This window comes from Python bivittatus, unplaced genomic scaffold (assembly GCF_059951505.1).
Source record: "Python bivittatus isolate LINGU-HERP-01145 unplaced genomic scaffold, Pbiv_v1 ctg000070_np1212, whole genome shotgun sequence".
Lineage (NCBI taxonomy): Eukaryota > Metazoa > Chordata > Lepidosauria > Squamata > Pythonidae > Python > Python bivittatus.
The window spans coordinates 45,613,479-45,639,249 of record NW_028277034.1 but is presented as its reverse complement, the minus strand read 5'-3'; the positions used below and the strand labels follow the sequence as shown (position 1 = coordinate 45,639,249).

The 25,771-nt window shown below is 38.0% G+C and overlaps 1 protein-coding gene across 2 annotated transcripts in view; it reads left to right on the top strand.

Annotated features, from left to right (window-relative positions):
* The first annotated feature begins 1,257 nt into the window (after positions 1–1,257).
* MMRN1 (multimerin 1) overlaps positions 1,258–25,771 on the top strand; it is a 68,689-nt gene continuing 44,175 nt past the window's right edge. Inside the window, exons 1-3 of one of the 2 annotated variants that reach the window (XM_088133059.1) lie at positions 1,258–2,023; positions 14,951–15,070; positions 21,319–21,425. In XM_088133059.1, the coding sequence (XP_087989185.1) occupies positions 1,434–2,023; positions 14,951–15,070; positions 21,319–21,425 (817 nt within the window). In that variant the 5' untranslated portion in view covers positions 1,258–1,433. The remainder of the gene's footprint in view (positions 2,024–14,950; positions 15,071–21,318; positions 21,426–25,771) is intronic. The other variant, XM_088133058.1, reaches the window with a different exon arrangement.

Sequence of the window (25,771 nt, the reverse complement as noted above, 5' to 3'; positions counted from 1 at the left end):
TAGCAAGATGCATACAGCCACTCACATCACTTCATAGTAACCAGGAACATGCTTGTTACCTTTCTGATGATTTTGCACCTGGAGCTATAGCCAGCGGATAAAAATGGGTGTCCAAGATGAAAAATAGTGCTCACAGCAATGATAGATATACTTGGTCTTCCCAAAGTTGGAGGGGTTTACCAATCCTATTACTTTTAATACTGTGAAATTATTCTGAAGGTAATTTGCAGTGGTAGGTAAACTCCCCTTGAAACAATGTCGGTCAGTTTGACTCACATCTACTTTCATGAAACAGAAACTCCTCTTGGACAAAATTGATGCATTACTGTTACAGTTCCATTAGGCACGCTGAGAACTTGTATTCTCTGTGTTCTCCTCCAAGTTAATATGACACTTTATCTAGGAGATAGATGGTTCCTGTGCTAGCTTGGTTGGGGAAAGTAAGTTAGGGAAAACATGGGGATAGGGAAAGATCGGTAGCAGCAACGGGTATTTCAACCCCCAGCAAGTGTTGGGTGCAGCCACATGCATCATGTGCTAAATGTCAGCCTTTTGGATAATCTCACTTGAAGCACATGGAAGAAGTAAGACCTTTCTAGGAAGATAACAAGGGATTTCATGTATCCTTTCCCTAAAGAATCAAAGCCTTGTTCAAACAAAAATATGATACAATTGTGCCATGCAAAATGGAGAAAACTAGTGTGTGGCACCAACCATCCTAGACTAAAACATACACAGAAGCATTCCTAGTGGTAGAAAATTAAAATTATAGTGGCAGAAGACCCTCAGAGTAAGGGATCTGGGTTCAACTCAGGCTAGTTGCTGTTTTTCTATTCTCTATTTCATAGTGCTGTTACAAGGAGTGAATAGAGTATATTAAACACAGTGAACACCATATTGAGTTTTGGAAGAATGATGAAATAAACATGAACAGATCTACAGATAGGACATTGTGGGATTGAGATAAAAACAGATAACAGTTGATGAAGAAGTAACTTGAGATTTACTTACGCCATAGAATGACATATGAAATTATGCAAGTGGGACATTGGACAGGTCCTTCATGTTCTCTGCAGCTAATCAATGTGAAAGGGAAGTTACTCAACATCCCCACCCATCTGCCTTGAATTGATTTCACTGACAGCATATTTCCATGTTCACATTATGCCATTCCCCATCCTCTAGCTTCAACAAAGACAATTGGTATAATCTTCCTCTAAGGAATTTTGCTTCCAAAGCTCCAAGAGGTCACAGGACACAGAGGAATCCATAGAAACAGGAAACGGAGCTTCCTCCGTCTAGTTTCAAATACTCAAAACCTGTTTCCTTTCTCTACCACAAATACAATCTCACAATTCAGCATTTGCTACAGATTCATTGTGAAAGCAACAGCACAAAGTGAAGGAGCTTAGACAGCCTCTGCTGAGGATGATATGAAAGATATACCGATGTTCTTGCAAGCCAAGAGAATGTGGGAGATATTTTTAATACTACTTTTATTGTCCTTGGAACAATGCAGCACAGAAACCAACTCAACTGACCCAGCCTTGGTCACAACTTTGGATTCTAATACAGTGGAAGTAAATCATCCTGGCTTGACCATTCCTGAAATTCAGAGCCTTGGAGATGTGCAGGCAACACCATCGGTATCATATTCCTCAGAGAAACCTCTGCTGAATATAAAACAGGATGAACAGGACATAAAACATAGCACTTTTGTAGCCCAGAAGGACATTCAAGTCTCACCAACTCCAGCTACAACACAGCAAGGAGAAAATGTCACTCTTAAAACTCCTAGCAGAGAAAATGACAGTGATGGTGGTGTTACAAATAGCAAGACATTGATCCTGTCTAAGACTGGAGGGACTGCAGCACAGATCAGTCCCAGAAAGGGTCCCCTTGAAAAGGAAATGACTAAAGGACCAGATGTGAACAGATCTTCCAGGCAGTCAGGCTACAGCAGCAACAGCCGCAAGCAGTCTAAAGATAACAAAACCCCCAGCTTTGAAACTACCAGGGGAAAGTAAGCAGAAACATCTTATCTCCATTTTTTTCTTTGCTTAGGAAGACTGGCACAGTTTATAGTATCCTGTGCAAAATTTCTTCTGTTCTTAAATAAGAGCAGAACTCTTGAGAAATATGGGCAGTTAACTGAAGCCATCCAACAGAATCATAGGTAAAGAGGTGTAACTGTGCTGAAATAGGGTGCTGCAATGATGATGGGAAAAGCAGCTGTGGATAGTTTTGTCATGAATAAGTTGGGTTATTTAAATTGCACTGAATCTTGAGAAAAGTAAAGCAGTCTGCATGTAGGATTTCTAACATCATCTGGAATGCAAAGTGTTCTGATCTTTGTTAAAGTAAAAATAATATTAAAAAATGTGGCAGTTTAATGGTTGTGGAAAACCATGGCTGTTGATAGTATATTACTGTTTATTAATTAAAGGTGTGTAGATTTGGTGGTCAACTTCAGAAGGCAGGTCCATGAAGCTATTGCTGTGGCAAAGTGCCTCATGGAGTTCTTGGTCAATGAAACATTGCTTCAATTAAATGTTGGAAATATGGCCAGTCTTCTTGGTCAGCTTCTTAGTAAATGATTAGGCTCTTTTGTCAAGACTTTGGAGGATAAATTGAAGGAATGTTGGCTGCTATTTTGGCTCTGGAGGTTATAGTTTTGTCTTTTTTGCTGTTCAGTGACTAAGTGGCCTTATACTGTAGTTTTTATGATTTTATTGCAAGAAGATTTGATTGATGCAATATTGTTGTGAGCCACCCAGAGTCTAGAGATACAAAACATACAAAAAAAAAGAAAGATATATGATAAAAAGTGAGGCATTCTGATGGGCCAAATTAGAGAGAGAGAGAGAGAGAGAGAGAGAGAGAATATATCAATCCATTGTTTGGGGGGCAAGACATTATTTAAAATCCTGCAATTAAACTCCAGTAGCACAGCTGTGCAACTGGTTGTTGTCAGGAAAGAACTGTGATAGTTTCTATATATTCCCTCTGCATTTACCCAAAGAATATAAGGACAGAATGAATTGACCCAATAAATGTCCATCAACTTTCACCAACTTTCCTCCAAGTGTATTGGTCAGATCTTGATGGATGGGTCCAGACTGGGAAATGCTGGCCAAAGAATGTCCTTGACTTATTTGAACTATACAAATTTTCAAATCTCCTGATGCCATGAAGAGAAAGATGACTTATTCCCTCAGTCTCTTCTCTTCTCCTCTACTGTTTCCCACTTTCTCTAGTGACCAGCTTTTCAGAGGTGTCTTATCAGAAGTAGAGAGTTCAAAAGGCTGGGGAAGGAACAGAAATGAGGAGCTAATGATGACATTTCTCACAGTTTTATAAAATTAACAAGTCTGTTTGATACCCCAGTCTCAGTTGGCAACTTTTCTTCAAATGCATTGCATGAAGTAGAGCTTGTCTTATACTGATTTAGACATGGCATCTTTTTCTTCTACTAAAATCAGCCCCAGTGGCTGTAAGGCTATTTTTTCTTGGGGGTACTACACTTCCACCAAAGCTAATGATGAGTAGGGAGGGAGAAATTAGTACAAGACAGATATTAGCAGCTTCTGTTTTTATCTTTTGACCCAAACTTCTCTAACTTAGCAGCCACCAGATGGTTTTCACTATATTTCCCATTATTCTCACTCAATACTGGCACACAAGTAGGGGTGATGAGACTGTATTCTAATGTATTTGGCGGGTGCCAGGCTGGGGCTGGAAACTTCAGTTATTTATTTATTTAACTTATATCGCTGCCCATCTACCAGATGGGCAGCAAACAAGAATCAAAATCACAATATAAATAATTTAAAATAAAAATAAAAATAAAACAACATTGAGGCTCCAATAAAACTTACATCCATCCACCATACTCCATGCTGGCTCCATCTGCACCCGGGCCCCAGTGCCTGGGGGAAAAGTTCGTACAAAACTTAGCAGATCTCAGGAAGAATACAAAGAATCTCTTGGCATAAGTTGTTACACTTGTGCTTAAAGAACTGTATTGGCTGCCAATCCATTTCAGGGCAAAATATATAGTGCTTTAAAGCATCCATGGCTTAGTTCCAAGTTAGCTGAGAGCATGCCTTTTTCTATGTGACTGAAGTCTTCTGAGGAGGTTCATCTATAGCTTTATCTGCCAGTTTATCTAGCAGGATTTGGGGTTGGGCCTTCTCTGTTGCTGCCCAACTCCTTGGAATGCCTTCCTGCAGAAGAGACCCCATATCTTTAGCTTGTAGAAAGGCCCTTGAAACACATCTTTTGTACAGATGTTTAATTTTGTTTGAATTGTTAATTATTATAATATTATGTGTGGTGCTTGTTTTCATTGCTATTAATTGCTATTCTGTTTTCTTTTGTTGGTATTAATTGCTATTCTGTTTTTAATGTCTTTATTTTACATTTATTTTTATTATAACTGTCAAGAGACTTCAATAGTTGGCAGTATGCCAAGCAAGGAAGCCAACAAATAAACCAGTAATATTACATTCAATGGGATTTTCATGGTGAATATTCATAGGTTTGGGCAGTTTAAGATATAACATGTCACTTCTTGCTGTTTGTCAAAGATATAAATAATTTCCCTTCAACCTTCTGGATTTTTCATTTTTGGAATGCAACTGCCTGAATAGTACAGATAACGACTATGTGGCAGAGTTAAGCTATTTGTTCAGATGGTATTCACAGGGACAATTTGTACAAATTGTAAGAGTGCTGAAATTCTTAATAGTCTCCTCCTCTTCCCCCTTGTTTTCTCCTCCCCATTCAGCCTGAAATAATAGCAATTGGCTACTGGCTAGCATTATATTACAGTCATAAATGTAATAATAGGAACCAGGCAACAATTGACTTTAGTTTACAACATGGCCTTAAAAATGGTTATCAGCTAGGGGCCTAAGACTATAATATGGAACTTGGAAACCTCGGAACAATTCTCTGCAATTAATTCAGGGTTTGCCTCTCTTTCTTTCTTTCTTTCTTTCTTTCTTTCTTTCTTTCTTTCTTTCTTTCTTTCTTTCTTTCTTTCTTTCTTTCTTTCCCTCTCTCCCTTCATCCCTCCCCCCCCTTTTTTTAAAGGAAGATTCTTCTTTGCATCCACCACCTTAGAAAGAAGGCAGTTATATAACCTGCAACTGTTATCCATGAGCTATAAATAAATATGTTAATTGTTGACAACATATGCAGGAGTTTATAAAAAAAATCCCAAGAACTAAATTTCAGTACAGGTTTTCCCAACCTCCCTCATGCTGTGAAGATTATGGGGTATCAGTTTAATATTGTGGGATTATTGAAGGGCGTGGGAAACAGTATCAAAGAATATAATGTCTTTCACACAGAACTCCTTTTCCTTTTGCGGTGAATTTATTATAAAATTTTTTCCGACTGCAATACACAAATGTTTATCCTCTCAATCGGCAGCTTTGACCAAAAATCTCCCTGTTCTGAAAAACTGCTGTTCTATCCAGAGATGTGGCCATAATTTTTCCTCTTTCTCTTTTTGCATTAATTCCTTCCTTATTAGTGAAGCTTTCTGCATTCTTACAATTTGTCTCGCTTATTGTATAATCAGCGAGTCTTGAGAAACACTCTTGTGTGCGGTATTTGTCTTCTATACACACAAGTTAACTGCAAGGTAAGAAAGATTTCCAGGGTCTGCTTGAATCCACTTGCCTGTGCTCCACATGAAACACATCTGCCACTTCCAACTGATTTGCTTAAAGAACACCTCATAAGTAGACATTTAATGCACAGAAGGGCTTTTAACAAAGCCATACAACCAAGGAAGAAATTTAGAAAACTACTTTCCATATTTCCTATAAAGCAGTCTTTGAGCTGCCAGTGATTAAACAATGAAAGCTCTATAAATAGCAATTTTCAGATCAAGGATCTGAAGTTCTGCTAACCTGGCTCGACATGAGTTGAATGTTACAGACCTGAGGCTAAAATAGCTTTTTCAGAATGCTATCAGCCTCAGTGGAAACTGGGAGACTGGAGGTCCATGTATCTCCAGCCACCACTTCCATTCTTCTTCTGCCACTGCTTGATCCAAGCTCTTGGGAGGGCTCCTCTTTCCAAATGCTATTTCCAAGACCCCAGAGGGCATGTGTCACACAGGCAACACATATTAAACAACAGGTGGAGCTTCCATTGCATTATCATGGCTGCCATCTTGCCTTTTTTGACCATATCTTGTGGACAACCCTGCCTGGTTAGTAGTTGTGGTTGAGAATCAGGAAATCCCAGGCTCATAGTCTAGATTGGGAGAAACGTCACGGAAGAAAACAATGACAAACTACTTCTATATCATTGACATGCAATCTATGTAGTCTAGTAGTTACATTTGGACCAAAGGAGAATTTATTTTACCTTTGATATCTAAAGCCCCGCTGTTGAGTTGCAATCTCAGTAGGAACTGGCAGGTGAAGAATGCAGAATGAAAGAAACAGAACTGAAAAAGGGCTATCCCAAATCTTATACTTTTAAGCCAGTACCCATAATTAGGCATCTGATACAAGCCACAATGACTTGCATGACATCACAAGTGTCAGGATGACATTATAACACAGATGATGACACTTGCTTCCTTTGTCCCCCCGCAAACACCCATGAAACTAGGACCTCACAGTTGTCTTGAGGGTACAATGAATTTATTGAAAATCTATGCCTTCAAAATGAGGAGGGAAAAGACCCTATAACCTTACTGGCCTTTAGAAAGGTGATTAAACTCTAGTTTTTCCAGCAGGTCTTGGATGTAGTCTCTCTGTTTGAACTGAAATGTGCTTATTGTCCCTGGCATAGAACTGTGAGTTGTCTGTTACTTATTTGATTTTTATTAGTATTTTGTAACGTTCTTTTATGGAATGAAGTGTGCAAACTACTCAGAGTCGGCTACAGCTGGAGCAGCAATATAAGCCAGTAAACTAAAAAATAAATAAATAGTGCATGAAGTCAAACAAGCAAGTAGGAGGAAAAATACAGCTGGGACACAAGCATTGGATCATTCCCCATCCAAAGATTACAGAAGCTCTGTGTGACAAAGGAAACAAGTGATGATTGACAAGCACCTGCCTACAATGGGTAGTACATAATGTCAGGGCCTCCAGTCCGGAAGAAAAATGATATTATTTTCCCTGATTAGTCATGCCATACTGCATTTTAGTACTGTTTTTGAGAAAGAAAGGGTAGTCTTGGATGTGCTGATGTGAAAAAGGCCAAACATGGAAACATTAATCTGAATGATTTTTTTTTTCAGTCTAGTTCTCCTCATCTGCCTCATATCTATCATTCATCCATAAGAGGAGTTAGCCATCTATAGATAAAAGCTCCAAATGTTATGCTGGGTGAAGCATTCTGAGTGCCCTTTAGATAAACCTCTAGTTGGGTGAAGTCTTCATTAACATTAATTTTGCCTTGGAAAGTCACTTCTCTTCAAAAATAACCGTTCTGTCAAACAACATCCTTTTAATTTAGAATTGATATTGAGACCATAAGTTGTGGCTGTACTGTATGTACATGAAGGTCATCTGAATGCATGATATTTCAGGGCTAAAAGGTAAACTTACATTTCAGACAGTAGCACATTATTTGCACTGCCTGTATTGAGAGGAACACTACTAGCAGAATGCCTCTGGATGAGCAGAGAGAATCTGGTGAATAAAGATAATCTTAACTTGATTTAGAAGTAAGAACAAGCTCAGGAGAATCAATGCAATATAAACAATTCTTAAGTGAAGGTTTCAGACTGTAGGACTTGCAGATCAGGAAACAAGAACAACATACTATATACTATATATATTGCACAAAATCTTGTTGGGAGATTCTGGGAATAAAATTCATATATCTGGAGGGTGCCTGATTTGGGGATATCTGTGTTAGTCCCTTCCTTCCTTCCTTCCTTCCTTCCTTCCTTCCTTCCTTCCTTCCTTCCTTCCTTCCTTCCTTCCTTCCTTCCTTCCTTCCTTCCTTCCTTCCTTCCTTCCTTCTCTCTTGGCAGCAACCTATGCTTCAAAACCAAAAGGATTTCTGGTGGTAGATAAGAAAAAATTGTCTTCAAGTCTAGTTCTTGGTGACTGCTTCCATGCAGTTTTCTTCATAATGCTACTGGAGGAAAGGACTAACTTTACTGCCTGCCAGCCTCCAGGGTATTTAGAAATGAATAAAACAAGAGGGAGTACTGTAGTAAGGAATCTGGTAGCTGCCAAAAGGGTGCAGTGGGAACTTGAGGATGAGGACTCCAGCTATGACCTCTAAACATTCAGTAATGAGGTCAGACATTGGGCTCATGGAAAAGAACAGAATCATTATCCATGATATCTTGGTAACCAGGCAACCATTATGCTAAGTACATGCATCATTTGGACATGTGGCCTTAGGGACTAGAAGAATGTACATCATAGTGTTCCCATATTAGCTTGGGGACTGTATATGTACATATGTATATATATATACACACACACAATACAGCAGAATTCATCAGTTATACCCTAGAGGTTCATACTTTTTTTTCACCCATTTAGTCTTTTAATTTTTCAGCTGCTGCTTAATGATCTTTATCATATTGCTATGACAATGTTTTAGAGTTCCAGTATGTGTGGAATGAACTAGACTTCAACAAGAGTTCCATTTTAAATCTATTTCTGCAAGTCATCAAGAAATGACTGTAAGAACAATGCCTAGATGATACTATAGCCTCCTAAAATTGCATTGCGTTAATCAAAGGGTTCTAATCAAAGTGTGTGTGTATTATGTATTGTAATTTCTGGTGGCAGTGCCCAATTAATAATTCATGTTGGTCGAACATTTTTAAAGGAAATTTTAAACATTATGTAACAGTTTAATTATTAATTGTAGTGTAATATTATTGTCCATTGCCCCCAGGACATATAAAAGGCTGGAACACTGGAACCTAATTTACTTTTTGCTATTTGCCACACACTGGAAAATCATTGATCTATGGATCAATTATATTTAAAGATGTGGGAAATAGCAGTGGCTGAAAGACTAACATAGAGGCAAACAGTCATGAAGAACCTTTCATTTATGTTTTATTTTATTCACATTTATTGGCCTCCATTTTTTAGCTATATAACACAATAATTCTGAATAGATTAGAGATAAATACTCCCTAGAACTCTCTAAATCATTGGTTCTCGAACATTTTGGTTTCAGGACCCCTTTACATTGTTAAATATGATTGAGGACCCTAAAAAGTATTGGTTTATGTGGATTCTATCTACCAATATTTAGTGTATTAGAAATTAAAACTGAGAAATTGTGAAATATTTATTTGACTTTGTAGACCCTCTGAAAGGGTCTCTGGGACCCCCAGGGGTCCCCAGACCACACTTTGAAAACCACGGGTCTAGACACAACCAGTTTTCTTGTAAGTATACTAAAGTAGTTTGTCCTTGCCTTTTTTCAGGAAGATTTTTCAACTTCACAGTCTAATCTATGACCCTGAGATTTCCTGTTGATCTCCCAACTAAGTACTAATTAGGTCTGACCCAGGTTACTATCTTTTCATTTTAGATCAGTTAAGATTGGATAGGGCTTCCATCTGCTATGTCCTAATAGATTACCTCCATCTATAGAAATAATACTTAATATGGGATGGCTTATTTATCCAATGTATACCTCATCCTTCTGCTCAAGGCAACCAGCAGAAATAAAAATAAATCACAACAAAATCCAAGAATATTAACTGAATTCAAATGAATGTTAAACTTGATTTAAAGCACCTCTGACAGCAGTGACCTCTTTAAAAATCCCTCTCCTGCCAGTCTGGACAGCTGGGTCACTTCATAACGGGAGTGGCATTCCCTGAGCTACACCTTTAAACGTTAATAACAGCTTATAAACACTATTCAAAATGTTGTATCTCTCTTTAAAAGTACACATGCATTTATATATGTGTTATGAAGTATGCATCTTTTAAAAATATATATTTCTTTTTTTTTTCCTGGCTGATTGTTCATTAGTTTTGCTCTTTTTAAAAAATGTTTGGTCGATCACTATGCTTAATGATTGGGCATTCCCAGAAAATCAAGATTACATCAACATGATGCTGTGTGTGCAGTAACATCGTTACACAAATGCCATCCTTATGTATTTGCATCCCAGCTTTACAGGATTTCTGTCTTGACAGCATCACACATGCTTCCTCATTCCCCTCCATGGAGCTGTGGAGTATCAGGTATCAGCCCTTGGCTAACTCCCTCTAGGCCTGGAAGATAAGTGAGGCCATGGCAGATTAGTAGCCATATAGGTGACTGCCAGGCCATGTCTGGCCATAGGCTAGGCTAGAATATTGGACAAATTCCAGAAGTCAAACAAAAGCCACTTTTGCCTTGTTGCCAAGAAAATTAAGTGGATATGTTCATGGAGTCACTAGGAGTCAAACTAATTTGAAGACTTTTTTTTTTAAATTAAGGTTCTCTGTATAAACTACAGATGGAAAAATAGGTTACATTCTCAAATACCGGTACTGGGAAAGTGGGCAACTCAAGGAAATCTTTACAGAAAGACTGTACATTATCTTAGTCTAGCTCTTTGTAGCCCATGAAAAGTCTTGAAAATGTGCCTTGGGAAAGGTTGCCATCTGCTGATTGATACTGAGAATTCATGAAACATAAACCAAGTCACATTTGCAAACTTAGACATCAATTTCAGTACAGGAATTAAGCTAACTTTTACTTTTCATATACCTTTCCATCTTAATTCAGGAAAGCTGCTGAAGTTCTAAACTAGGTTTTGATGTCATTCATGGGCTGGGTGAAAGGAACAAGCTTAAGATTAATCCAGACAAAATTGAGTGCTTATATTTTAAATGGTGATATACTTTCTTTGGAGACTCCAATAATTGTTTGGATGTACTCCTAGACACAGTTATCTGTCTGGATGTCCATGTTTTAGAGGTGATAAGGAGCACATTTCTACAGTAAAGTTAGTGCTAACTCCAGGCTGAATCAAGAAATTCAAGAAATATTTTGCCCATGAGAAAAAACACTTTATTTTTCCTTGCCTTTTTTCCCCTGAAAATAATTTAGCAAAAAGTCAGGAGGAGGGTCATGAAGAACGGAAGGTCATGTTCCCTGTGGCCTCTACCCATCATGAAGGCTATGCAATTTTGTATGGCCAAGGAATGACTGTTTTGTCTTCTGACCATTCCAGAAGAAAACAATGATGGCGGACAGATAAGGAAGCTCAAGTAGATGGGATGGTCATAGTGTGGGCCAGGACAGAATATGTTCCATGTTTATATTTATAGTATAAATTGGAGTTTTTCACTGTTGTTATTTTCAATGTTTCATGCTGCTGTTTTGGGGTAATTGTACTTTTACATTTCGATGTCTTAACCATTTAACTTTCTATACTGCTTTCAAAACACTCTGCCTAAAAGTACTACGTATAATAAATGAGCACAGATTCTCCAACATGGTTTAGAAACAGGAGATTGACATAGAAAGGACACTTAATAGGAACCAATGATTAGGAAGGTTGCTGAAGCATTGAGGGATGGGGACATGACTTTCATATGCTGATTTGAATTAATCAGATCAGCCAAGTGATGACACTCGTGTTGAATCCTACCCGGGGCTTCTAATATTCTCTTCTTAGTGAGCATTCCATGTATCTCATTATCTTATTTCTGAAGGTTTATTTTAAATAGAAGGTGATAAGGCTCCCCCCTTCCACATTCTGGGCTTCACTTAGAGATTCAAATTCAAATGGTTACGAAGGATCACAATAAAACAATCACAATTTCCATGTTGCCAGGAAAGATCATAGGCAATAAGAGAGACATGAAGTGCTGGGGCACTCCCTTTCCTTCCCTTTTCAAATACATGTGGCTCTCTTTCCCAGGCATCAAGCTGCAGGGAAGGGACAGATAACCCCAGGCAGGGACAAGCAATCCTTTTTGTCATGTTTGGGTCTACTGTGAAATGGCCAGTCACAAAATATCCGTTTAGCAGAAGGCAAATTAGCCCTTAACACGTTTGATCTACTATCCCAATGGAACCCTAGGCTCAATGTCAGCTCTGCAAATAAATATACTAGATGTAGGTGGTTTGCTTGGAGCATGCAACATTCAGTTTAATATTTTTAATTAAAATAATCTTTCAAAAATCAGATGAGAAATGGAATTTAGTCATTACCATGGGCACTGTGTTATTTACTCAAAGCTCAGGGTTCTGAAGCGATCTCTTGTACAAGGGTTTTGAAATGTAATTGAAGATTGCATTCAATTAGGCCATGATCCAAAATTCACAAGGGCTGCAAGTTGTGCATTCTTGTTCTAGAGGAAAGGTAAAATTAAATGAGTTAGTAGATGCCTTTGTAGATATGCAGTTGTGGAGTCAGCTCAGGTTATAGTACATGCAGGATTATTTCCTTTCCTTTCCACTTTTCAATAATATTTAATTTTTTTTAATTTGAATTGATCCATTTTCAAACAAACATATGCAAAATAAAAATGAACAATCACCAAATATAAAGAAAAAAAATACACATTAAGCAAACACCTACAGAAAACAATTAACAACAACAACGAATTTGTAACTACAACTATATATATTCCAAGTTCACCTGATTGTGTTAGCTTAATGTGCAAGATGGTAGGCAGTTATGTTTGTTGTACAGAACAATGAATAATACAAATCAGGCCAATTGAGAGACTGAAGCTCAAGAATACTTATTTATATCTCCATTAGAATCCAAAGCTACATTAACTGGGATCATGCAACATGCTTAAAAATAAACCTAGTTTAAGAAAATACAATTGCTATGTTCACATGACATGCAATAACCAAATAAAAGCATTATATTTTACATTCTGATGAGCTGGTTTATAAAATATGCTGAACTACAAGTTAGCCACCCTGTTTCAGCTGGGTCTAACATGTCAGACCCAGCTCAAGAACAACCGGGAAACAATCCAGCCAAGTTCAGTTCTTTATTGCTTACACCATATAGACAGAATCTTGCCAGACTAAATCTGTACTATGCTAACCTAATAAATCTACTTTGGGAGAATCTAGGGAGTGGCTATCTTAAGTTTCTTCTTCTTCCCATGCTCCTTCTCTGGACTATGTTGCCTTTTGTCTCCCCGCTAGAATGTGCTCCCTCCTTCCTGAGAAGCTGCAGTTTAACAACATACTGCAAGGGGGTGAAATTGAAGATTGGTTAACATCTGGCAAAACCTACCTGATAATGAAAGATCCAACAAAAGGGGCAGCACCAAGCAACTATAGGCCAACTACCTGCTTACCAACAACTTTCAGATTGTTAACTGGTGTGGTAGCTGATGCAGTCCAAAAGCATCTGGTTGAAAACCAGCTCTTTCCATCTGAGCAGAAAGGAAACTGCCCAAACAGCAGAGGAACAAAATATCAGCTCCTAATTGACAAGTTGATTCTGGAAAACTGCAAGAGAAGGAAGACCTACTGCAATGTAGCTTAGATTGATTACAAGAAGGCATATGACTCCCCACCACATGATTGAATAAGCAAGGGCCTAGAAATAACAGGAGTCAGTAGAAACATCAGAAGCTTTATGCAAAGATCAGTGGCACAATGTTCACTTGCTACTGAAGGGAAATTACAAAGGGTTTGTAGTTATGGGCTCCTAGGAGAAACTGGATAGATATTGTTGGAACTTGTTAATAAAATTAATAAGATTAACAAGTCTTCTGTGATCTAGAAATGTTTGAGAAGTTGATTTTGCAACTCTAATAATGGTGTAGCAGTTATAGTGCTGGATTAGGATCAATTATATCCAGTTTTTGGAATCATCTTCAGCCATGAAAGCTTCTTAGATGACTTTGGGTCAGTTACTCTCTCTTAGCTCAGCCTACTTCATAGGGCTGCTGTTTGGGAAAATATTAGAGAAGGCTATACTCTGCATCATGGCTTGGGTTCCAAAAGGTTAATTAGGTTATGAAATGATGGATGAAAATGTGGATGTGAATGAAATATAAACAGCCCAAGCTTCCTAAATGAATGTGCCCATCAAAAGTTAGTTATCCACAAACTTTCACAGCTCCCAAAAGTTTCACTGTAGGTCTTTGCTCATAAAACATTCCATTGGGTATGCACACATTCCAGATGGAAACAGATCAGAATGGACCTATATGAGTGAACATATTGTGGAATTAAAATAGATTAACTTATTCCAAATCTGATCAAGCAGGAGTTTTTAAATATACTTCTACCATATTCTCTTTTTCTTTCCTTTCTAAATAAATTACTTAAATACAGTCCTCTGTGGTGCTGCACTAATCATTGTTATAGGTGGAGACTAATGTAGAATCATATTTAAACATGGAATAGATTTTTAAGTTTCTTTTACAAGAAAAGGACATAAAGTTTGACACTGATTTTTTAAATATGAGTACCAATGAAAAAGAATGACTGTCTTACTATAAGTCTGTTAGAGCTTGTACAAAATTACAGGAAATGGTATAAAAGAAAAAAAGAGGACATGCCTCTCTAGAATTCATTATGTAATGAATAGTAATATTTCTGAAAAGTGAAAGCACAACTTATGCCAGAGATAAATGCAGATGATAGCTGTAGATAGCTATCTATTACAGTGGATTCAAATTCTGCCATGTGCAAATATCAGTAGGGTCATCACAAGCTGTTTGAGTTTCATCTGGCTGGCCAGGCCTCTTAGATATATACTTGGTCCCATTACTATCTTGTAAATGGTTGCATTCCAGGTGAGTTACTGGTAGGCATGTAAATCTCTCTTGCTTGGTCAGCAAATCACCTGGAAATAACCACTCAGTAATTCACTTGGAATGGGAAAGAAATCTGTATCATCCTATCTCTCAGCCTAGTGTTTCCCCAGATGTCCATCAATATTTTCATTTATGCTATTGGTTGTATAATAAATCTTCATTTGCTTCTTTCTCCTTCTATTTACATAGGAACTGGTGTGCCTATGTTCACACAAGGCTTCAGCCCACCATAGTGGTTGACAATGTACAAACCTATGCATCAGGGAGAGCCAAGCCATGCACTTGGGTTACTGGAACCTGTGGATCAAGGTATGTAATACGGGTTATATCACTGAGATGCTTTTTAAATTATAGGCAGATACGTTAATGAAGAAAGAGACTGTGGAAACCACTCAGAAATATTCCATCCTCCTCCTTTTCTTAGCAATTAAGCAAAAAATCTATTGGAAGAGAGGAGCTGGGATATACAGAATACTCCAGCCAAGGATCAGATAAAGGAAGGGACTATTAAATGGTGTTTTTGGTGGAAATGCTGGAAGGATTAAAGTTTTCTTAGTGGTGGAACCCAGAATACAGTTATATACCAATCCTTTGCCTAATTCTGGCAAAATTGTTTATACGAACTGGCAAAAGCTATCCAGAATTTTGCAGCTGGAAGCTTCACCAACCCTAGCTTGAGATGCTGAGGACTGAACTTTGGAATTCTGCACAAAAAGTGCATAGTCTTTCCTATTCTTATACAAAGGAAGTAATATCTTTAAGTTCATAATTATGAGTTCACAGCTTGTTTTTACCAATTCATTACGAGCCAAGTTCCATTTCTCCAAGGTATATGCCATTGGCTTCTACTAGATAATTTAATTTCAGATGAAGAATGGATCCCCCAAAACACATAAACTGATTTTGTATTGTTATATTGGGAGATACAGGAATTTGTTCTACTGGACTGAAATGAAATGAAATAATTACAATTTCACTTAACTTCTGGTGGATTCATCCAGAAGTCTTCCTTGTTGGTCAAATAGGAGAACACTTCTGGACTAAGCAATCAATCAATGATATCAATGCAACATGATCTTAAACCAGTAATCATAAGGTTAGCCAACTGGTACAGGAAGTTAGACTGTCATAGTCAGGCAGATCTTCTTTATCAAGCTATGTTCGCTCTTTATCTGTGGAATGTCTGTGGCACATTTGCCAGGGTCTGGGAAGAAATCTGATCAGTTAAGAGGGGAAGGTGTACATCTTGTCAATCACTCCAAGCGACAAACCTCAGTTTAGACCTACCTAGAAAAGGTGGTAAACCCTAGCCAGAATAATATGACTGCCTTTGATGAAGAGAATGAATTAAACTAAATGAACTATTAAATGGATGTAAGATTTTGTCCTGTATTTACCCTCCTCTATTGAATATTGCCACGTGCTGCTTTCTTGCCCTGTCAATGGGTATTTCTTGTCTAAAAAAGTAATTCTTTTGCTATGCTTTGCTTAATAAACCCTTTCAGCTTTTATCATATGTGTTTATGGCTTTTGACTCCACAAACTGCTGCCCACATTTCAGTGTGGCCAGCCAGGATGTCTGTGAGTATGTGTGTGTTAGAAAAGGTAACTCGAGCATGAAGTTGTGTAACACGATTACGTTATGTAACACCTATAGGTGAAGTCTGCTTTCAAACAAGACTGAATTCTCTTCTAGTTCTGCCATGGGCTAAGACAAGATTGTGTGTGGCTCACCTTTGGGATGGCTGGTTGACAAATGCAATGAGACTCTGTAGGCATCCATAGTCAATGAGTTTTCAGCTCCTCAGAATTTCATCTATTTTTCATCCAGCTCCTGAACGCTAATCTAAACTGACAAGCTTTTCTGGACTAAGAAAGCTTGTAAATATCAAGTCAGATCTAAACAGAACAGAGGGGTGTTCACCTCATCTGTGTTCAGAAGTGATATAATTTTTGCTGTCTAGGTTATTTGTGGTACCCAGGCTACATATTGGCAACTCATGATTAAGGATGCTTTGGTAGCTGAACTTTGTGCATACAGATATGAACTGCCAATTTTGTTATTCATAAGCTTTTGTTATTCATTCAGGAAGCTGGTTATTTATGAGCTTTTGCACTTCCTAAATGTTCCCCAACAACTCTCAAATCAAGTTTTTTTGTAAAAAAGTCTATTTTGAAAGAAAAGACGTTTTGAAAGGGGATACATTTAAGTAATAATTCTCACACGTTAAAAGATAAAACTCAGGGTAAAGCATAAATGAGGCAGAAGAGACTTAAGAAAAAAACATATAGAAGTCGAGAAACAAATGGATTTGCCTACCTCTACCTATGTTTTAGGATGTTGGATTTTTAAGATTTCAACATCAGGGGGACTGAGATCAAAATTTTATTTCTTCTGTTTGGAGAATTTCCTGAAACGGAAACAGATGGTTATTTATTTGCTCCACCAAAGCATTAGTTAGTTACCTACTGAGATGAACACATCTAATACTTTCTAGGTTTTAAAGACTAAAACCTCCAGAGTCCTCACCCGGCATAACCTTTAGCTGAGAATTCTAAGAGTTGCAATGTAACGTTTCAAGCGGAGACCAGTTTGGGGAAAAGGTTGTTTTACTTCTACAAACGTGTGGATCCAGGTCCATTTTTCCTGGATTTTCCAGGACCTTCAAACCTGTTTGTTCCATTTTCCACTAGGTGGCAGGCTGGCATATCTATAACATATGATTGAAGTCTAGGAGCAATTTTTTAAAAAATGTAGTCCATCTCCTTTCATAAAACTCAAAACCATTTCAATTTTCATATCTTTGTTGCTCTGTTGGAAATACCCTTCACCCAAGATCAACAGCAAATTTAATTACCTAGCCATTCAGCATTTGAAATATGCATGGATTTGTTTTCCCAAAGCTATTTCTGTTTTGAATCAGGTCTTAGTTTTAGCTCAGATATTCATGTAAGGAGCTGAAGACAATTGATTAACAATCCATGGCAATCCAAACACATTTCTTATTCTTAGATAACTGGATATATGTGAAAGGGATTTAAATGATGATCAGGGAAAACCTTCTGAAATGCTGAAGTGTATTGAGAACATGACTATTAGCATCAAAATGTGCCTTGAATTCATAACATTCTTTCTTTAACCAATATTAGCATTTTCTCCACCTCAGCATGCAATAATTTGTTTCACGATGGTCGTTCAAATTCTTACAAGATACAAATTCCATGGGAGACAAAGTGAACAATTAAACAGATTCTATACTCCAAAGAAAAACAAATAGGATATTAAAATGAGTTAATGAGCACAGTCTTACTTATGAGACTCATCTCTCTCCCCACCAAAGATCTGGGGAGGGCAGAGTGCAGTGAGCAGTTTAGGGATTTTGAAAACTTCACAATTTACTTGGGAGAGGGGCGAAGGTTATCCACAAAAGTATTTGTCCTTTGGGGCATGGCCAGAAGGTAAACTGGGGGGTTTGCTCTCTCTACCACTACATTTTCTCTTTTGTTATTTGGTGGGGAAGAAGTGGACCTTTGCTAGGAATGGTTATGGTGTCTTCTTGTAAAGAAATATAATGCCAAGAGTGATTCTTTGCTATACAGCAGTGTTGTCCAAACTTGGCCACTTTAAGATGAGTGGACTTCAACTCCCAGAATTCCTCAGCCAGCATGGCTGGCTGGGGAATTCTGGGAGTTGAAGTCCACTCATCTTAAAGTGGCCAAGTTTGGACAACACTGCTATACAGCACATAAACTTCCTTTCTTGAAAATGAATGGATGAAAGAATGAAAGAATCTTAAAAAAAAAAAAAACCTTGAGGGAGGGAGCAAGGCAGATGTTTGCAACTCTCGTTCAGCCTTATCCTACACAAACGCCTTCAAAGCAGAAGATGCTATCTCTATTCCTGAAAATCTCTGTTCCATACTACCATAAGATCCACTCACTGCTTTTTAACTGATAAAATCCTGAATATTCCTTCCCCAACATTTTATTTTCCAAGATGTCCTTCTTATTACATTGTTCTTCTAGCTAGGGGCATAAAAGAAATCTACCCTCTTCATGCACTGCTCCTCTGCATATAGCCACTATATGGAGAAAAAAAATGAGGTCACACATCCTTGGTCAAAAAAACTCTACGCTTGATCTACCCTTCACTATTAAGTGAGGAATCTAAACTGGGTTCTTTGTTCAATGCTTAGAGTACAGTGGTACCTCGGGATACGAACTTAATCCGTTCCGTGACTCTGGTTGCAACTCGAGTTGGTCTCAAGTCGAGGTAAAGTTTCCCATAAGGTTCAATGTAAATCCGGTTAATCCGTTCCGCCCTCCGAATTTGGTCGCAACCCGAGGCAAATTTCCCCATAGGGTTCAATGTAAATCCGGTTAATCCGTTCCACCCCCCACCCGAATTTGGTCGCAACCCGAGGCAATTTTCTCTTCAGAGCCTTACTCCTGCCAAGCCTGCTCTGCATTTTCTTTGGAGCCATGCTAACACGCATACCAAAACCTTCGCAAAACACCACAAAACACACCACAAGCCTCACCGAACGTCTCCTTGCTACCGTGACCTCGCCCACAGGAAGCCGCGACCACGTGCCAGCAGGGAAAATGGCCGCGGATCCGGTTTGTAAGTCGAGGCGAGTTTGTAACCCGAGGTAAATTTTTCCTGCCGAAGCTGGTCGTAACCCGAAATGTTCATTAGTAGAGGCGTTCATAACCCGAGGTACCACTGTATATTTAGAATCATCCATATTATCTAGAACCCTGTAATGATGGAATCTCTATTTTTTGGGCAGAACCCAAGTGAATGGCCACCTATGCATATGTTGTTGCTTGACTGCAAAATCCAAAGTCATCTTGAGTAGACCTCAATCATAAGAAAGAAGATGTAAATGTGAGCAAATCCCAGAAGGCAATTTGGTTGTGAAAATCTCCCCACTAATTAGATGTTATTCTAGCAACCTGGAAAGGTTTCTAGGGATTCTCTTGAGCAGAAACTTTGAGTGGACATGAGTATTTTGGAACCAGATTTCATGCTCTTAATGACATACATTTGCATTGCCTCTTATTCATAGTCATGCTGAAATGGAAGGCATAATTTTATCTTCTAAAAAAATGGATACTTATTCAGTTTTGCTCTTAGCCTACTGCACTCCCTGCCTTCAGGGTAGTAATGAAAATTCAAATAGGAAACTCAAGGGTAAGGACTATAAATAAGATTGCATTTGATACAATTTGCTTTTTAATGTACCATCCTCTCCTTATCTCAAGCTATTTTTGTAACATGCTATAATTATCACCCTTTCCTATGAAATTGGTCCCCATCTTCTGAAAGTGACTGTATTGTTCTTGTATGCTCCATAAAAGATAACATAGTCACCAGTCTTACCCATCCGTGGTGACTTCAGGAAGAATTCCCTGACCTGAGAATTTTTCATACATCTGGAGGTGCCCAGGCTGATGATGAAGCATGATGGAAAATTAAAATGGCAGATAATTGCAGCTGCCAGATGCTATCTTGAGGTTCTAAGTGGGACAAAAAGGGTGTGTGTCAAAAGACAGATGTCAAGTGATGGGTTTGGGGGCTTCAGCAGCTGCCAATGAGTTCTAGGTGGTGATGCTGTTGCAGATGAGGATATTTAGAAGTGCTGTCAGAAGGATCTTCAAAACCAACTTTTTCTCCAATCACAGCTGCTGAAACTGAATATGTTTTTAACAAATGGGATTGAAGACAAATGATTTTTGGAAACATAGACCGGACATTATTTTTGCAAAGCTTAGGACAGTGTGTATGTGTGCATGCACAGGCATGCACATGCATAAAGAGAAGTTGTAATAAGTACATTTGATTGGGGGAAATCTCTCTGACTCTTCAAACATTTTGATTTGTATAGCTGATTTAGTAAAATGCTAAGTTTGTAAACTTTGTATAACATAAACAAAAATGCTGAGTTGCTATTTAGGTCCTAAGAGGTTGAATGCCTGCTTGTTTTGTTTTGTTTTGTTTTGTTTTGTATTTTATTTTATTTATTTTATTTTTTGTTTGCATTCTTGTGGTGATTGGATCTCTGCGCTTTAAGAAGTGATCAGAAGCAGGGCCTTTTCTGTTTTGGCCCTCTGTCCCTAGGATTCTCTTCCTAGTTATGATCTTGTTTTCTTCTGAGCATCAAGTGAAAATTTATTCAAATCTTTTTTACAGTGTGATGCCAGTTCCATGGTTTATGCCAGCATCTAATTTTATTGCTCTACAATGTCTTATTTTTTTCCTGGGAATCATTTTTGTTTCTCAGACATCTCTGAAAACTTTTGTCACAGAGCAGATAATCATATTTACCTAAAAGAATGCCTTCTCCCTTTCAGTTGGGCTCCTGAAATTTTTATTATTATTAGCTTTGATATGCCATGATTCTGTCAAAAAGCATTCACATGTGGTCTTGCACAAGATGTAATCAATAAACTTCAGAACTAATCCCCTTGTGGCCTATTACTGATATATCATCCTGTATCACGTCCATTCACCCTGACACCCACTAATGCCTGTTTTCCAAATCACCTTGCAGTTCCCAGTCAAGGACCCACCAAGTTTACAGGATCAAACATATGATAGTGACCTCACTGGAGTGGAAGTGCTGTCCAGGATACAGTGGAGGAACATGCCAGCCAACAGGTATGGAAAATATTAAAATAAGAACAACAATGACGACAACCTTTTCTGATAATCAAAGTCAACTGGCTACCAACCTGCTGCAGAATGGAAAAAACATTTCTGTTAATTAGCAACTGAGGTCTTCTTGAGGAAGAGGGAAAGATTTTTGTTGTTGCTATTAGAGCATTTAGTCCTGCCTTAGGCACAAAGTCTGCTGGGTGGCCTTGGGCCAGTCACTATCACTCAGCCCTAGAGGAGGCAATGGCAAACCACTTCTGAAATATTGCCAAGAAAACTGCAGGAACTTGTCCAGGCAATTGTTAGGAGTCAAGACTGATTTGAAGGCACCAAAAACAAAACAAAACATTGGAAGCCAGAAACCTTTGCTGGCCTATCACAGTTCACCTGGAGATCTAGCTATTGATTGGAATCTATCTTCTCTCTGCCCATTATAGAGTGAAGTTAAGAAAAACTGCAACAGTTACGAGTGAGCCAAACTAGAGGTACCTTATCCATTCCAGGAAACAGGTCCAAAATAGTATCATCATTAGAGCATTATATTAAGCCTAGAAAACTCTAGATTCAGATCCCAGTTCAGCAGTGGCAGCCACTGGTACAATTTACCTAACAAAGTTGTGTGGATAGAAATATAGTGAGTACCACATGGGCTGTTTCTGAGCATCTTGGAGGAATGATGAAATATACATATAATAAAGTAAGGTGATTGCTATATAATTACTTCATTAGTCAGAGGTCAAGAATAGAATGAATTTATTAATAGAGCTAGTACCAAGAAGGTGAAAAGAAATAGCTTAAAGATGGAGACAGCTGGCAATCCATCATGGAACAAATTAAACAGTTGGGGCAAACCTCTTTGTCTGATACTTGCCTTTGGCGAAGACCCTCATGTGAAGAGCCAAGTTCTGGTTTCTGAAGCCACCAGGACAATGACTGTTGTACACAGTAACTGTAATTCCATTTCTGGAAGTTCTCTAGAAATCTTTCCTTATGTGAATTGCAACAATTCAAGAAACTAGATCAGCTAAGGTCAAAGGAAAGAAACCTCTGCCTCCTGTTTTGATTCATCCATTGAATTCTTTGATAAAATCTAGTAACAAATTTTATTGAGAAGAATTATATTGTGTGAGTTTGGCCAGCTCAGTACCTGGTAAAGAGATTTGGATAGGCAGCATGGCGTTGTTTGGCTTTTTTTTTATTGGAATTAAGAGGAAAATGATATAACAGTCCCCAGTTCTCAAAATTCTTAGCAATGGAATGCTGGTGGGGAATTCTGGGAGTTGAAGTCCACTCATCTGGAGGCCACTCAGGTTGGCAAATGCTTTTTTTTTTTATGATATATTGTCTATTTTTGAAAAGCAGAAGAGAAAAGGGTCAGTTTGTCATCCATATTGCACTTCAAGAGGATCCCTGCAAAAATGCTGGGGTGCAAAGCAGGAGGCTTCTAGGTTGAATCCTTGCTGTTAATTTTTTTCTGAAAGATCAGCCACAGATAGTTGGAAAGGAATTTCATTAGTATATATATGAATGAATGAAAGAAAGAAAGAAAGAAAATTGGCTGGGGCTCTAACTAACTCCAGCATAGTTACAATATACTATCTATTTCACTCCTGGCAGAAAAAGCTGCCAGTTCATGGAATCATTTCATAAAGTAATTACTTGGAGATATTAAATCATGGCCGTCAGAATGCCTCTTGTCTAAAAATTCATTCACTCTAGTAGTTTGACCTGTTGACTTTTAAAGGTATGTCATCTTTGAATGTATTCCAGCCAGAGGGCATGCATTTAGATCCTCAATCCCACTCCCATTGAAGTCAAAGGAAATTTATATCCTGGGTTTCATTTGGATTAAGTTTGAGGCAGGTGGCAAAATGCTATCCAGACCATTAACCCAACCTTGTATCTTTGAGATAAGGGCTCCTGTATGTTCTGATTACCCCGATGATCAAACATGTAACAAATTTGCCCTAGTCTGAAAGGCATTCAGCTTGCCTTATGTGAGCTTCCTTTGAAAAATAAGAAATGGCATCCATATACATATTTTACATGGATGAATATTACAAGACATGCCATTAGCTGCGGTAGGGAACTCAATCAGTGGTGGAGGGGAGGAGGCTATGATTAAAAATTTATGGGCAGAAATATAGAGACCTCACTGCTGTTTGCATCCAGGAGGAGGAAGCCTTAATACTTGCAACATAACCTCCCTGGAAGCAAGAAGCTCTTGTATGCCACAATGGAGAGTATTAAACCAACATGAATCTAAAATGTTTGCAATTGTTACTCTTATTAGTACTCTTATTATTAAGTTATAATAAAATATTAAATATTAAATAAGCCAATGAAAATGAAACTGCATCACAGTGCTTACAGGCACCAGTAAGCCCCCAGACACCTCCCTTGATACCCATTAGGCACCCTATCCCATCTGATTATTTTTTAATGATTCTTTTAAATGAAAAAATAAATAGGGAGCTGTCATATTCCAAAGCATTAGCCTGTAACAGCATATCTATTTGCAGTATTGCCTTTGAGCCTCACAAAAGTCTCACCAGGATGGTAGGGAGCATCCAGGGAGAAGGGCTGGTACACCTTCTGGTAAATGGATTATTTGTGTCTCTCATGACAGCCATTTTGTGAGTATAGTCACCTATGCTCTCAACATACATTTCAAATGTGCCCTTAAGCCCAAAAGGTTTATCTGATCTTGATTTAGAGAACAGAAAACACCTAGGATTCTGTGCTTTCATTGCAAAACTGGGTACTTTGGAGTCTGTTCTTCTTCTTCTTTTATTGCCTAGCTTCCATCTCTTCTGAGGTGTTAGGTGAACCACCTGAAGGTGGCATGGGGATCCTAAGGAGGGAAAGATGAATCAGGGAAAATTTTAGTTTCATTTATGGAAGCTTGGTTGGATTTATTCATTCCATGAATGAATAATATTTTCCATGTATAGAATGCCTGCAGTCCACAGCAGTCTGATTTAAAGGACTGGCTTAAGTCAATTCAAGTTATCTAAGGCCACAATTCTTCACATCTGCTAAAAATAATAAAAGTGAGAGTCCACAAAATCATTTAACGCATTGGGTTTTGCCTGGGAGCATTTTGGGAACAGTTATGGTTGATTGCTTAATACAGCTTCATTTCACTTATCTCCATCCTTGAAAAGATTAAAATGAATATGTATAGTTGAAGACACCAGAGATAGACATACCTCATTTGTCAGCCCAATATAATTTGTAAGTATAAATATAAGTAGTGGTCTAGATTACTACTTTTAGTTTCAGGATGTTGAGGTACCACTCAAATCAGGAAGAGTGTGTGTATTTCACAGAACTGGAGAAGCTACAGAGGAGCTTAACCATCAGTTGCCATAACTATAGTAGCTGGAGCTGAGCCTTCTCAGATTATCTCAATGAGCAGGGTAATGTGGCAATCATATTGATGTCTTTCAGGGTATTGAATAAACTGTAGGCACTCTAGAATTATAGCTGGGAAATTTGATAAAACCTAAGCCTAGAGAATTGCATTCAAAAGTATTTCTATGAGTATCATTCAAACAATTTGGTGGAAAGAGAAAAGGAGTTTGGGGAAGTTGGGCAAGGTTAACAAGTGCAAGTTCTTAAAATCTGTTTCCAGAATTATACAAAGCAAGCAAAGCTACATAGGTTAAGAAAAGTTTTGTACTTTCCTCATAATTTCAGTATTTGAACTTTTGCAACCTAATGACCAGAATATGAGTAGAAGCAGGCCAAAACTGATCTAAATGAGGTAAATATCATCTTTTCCCAGGATATGTCCCCCCACACACTAGAAAAACTTAGGGAAAATTATGGAAGTGCTACTAATTTTGTTTAGTTTATATACACCATCCCCCATTGTATGCCTTTCAGATGTTGGTCTACATAAATTGATCTACATCTCCTATTATTGATAATGCTGGCTGTATCTGATAAGAATTGGTGTCTAATACGTCTGAGAGGTATCAGGTTGGGGAAGGTGGGTTTATATAGTTTTGAGATTCCAGACATTTTCCTTATGTTTATAGTACTTAATAACGTTTTCTTATAATAGGATCTGATTTAGTTTTTTTGTTTTTTGCAGAGGAGGGAGCTTGATTTCATATAAAATATTCTCAACTTTATTTAGGCTAATTCTAAATAGGAAAAAAGGGACTGTACAGTTATAGAATTTTCCCAGTAGATGGCTGTATAATGTTTGCAATAAAGACAGCCATCTGCAGCATAGAACATCAGACAAAAGAGAAATATCAGTACTTACACAGGTATACTAATATCTGAGGTGTTTTATTGTTGTTGTTGTTTAGTCGTTAAGCCGTGTCCGACTCTTC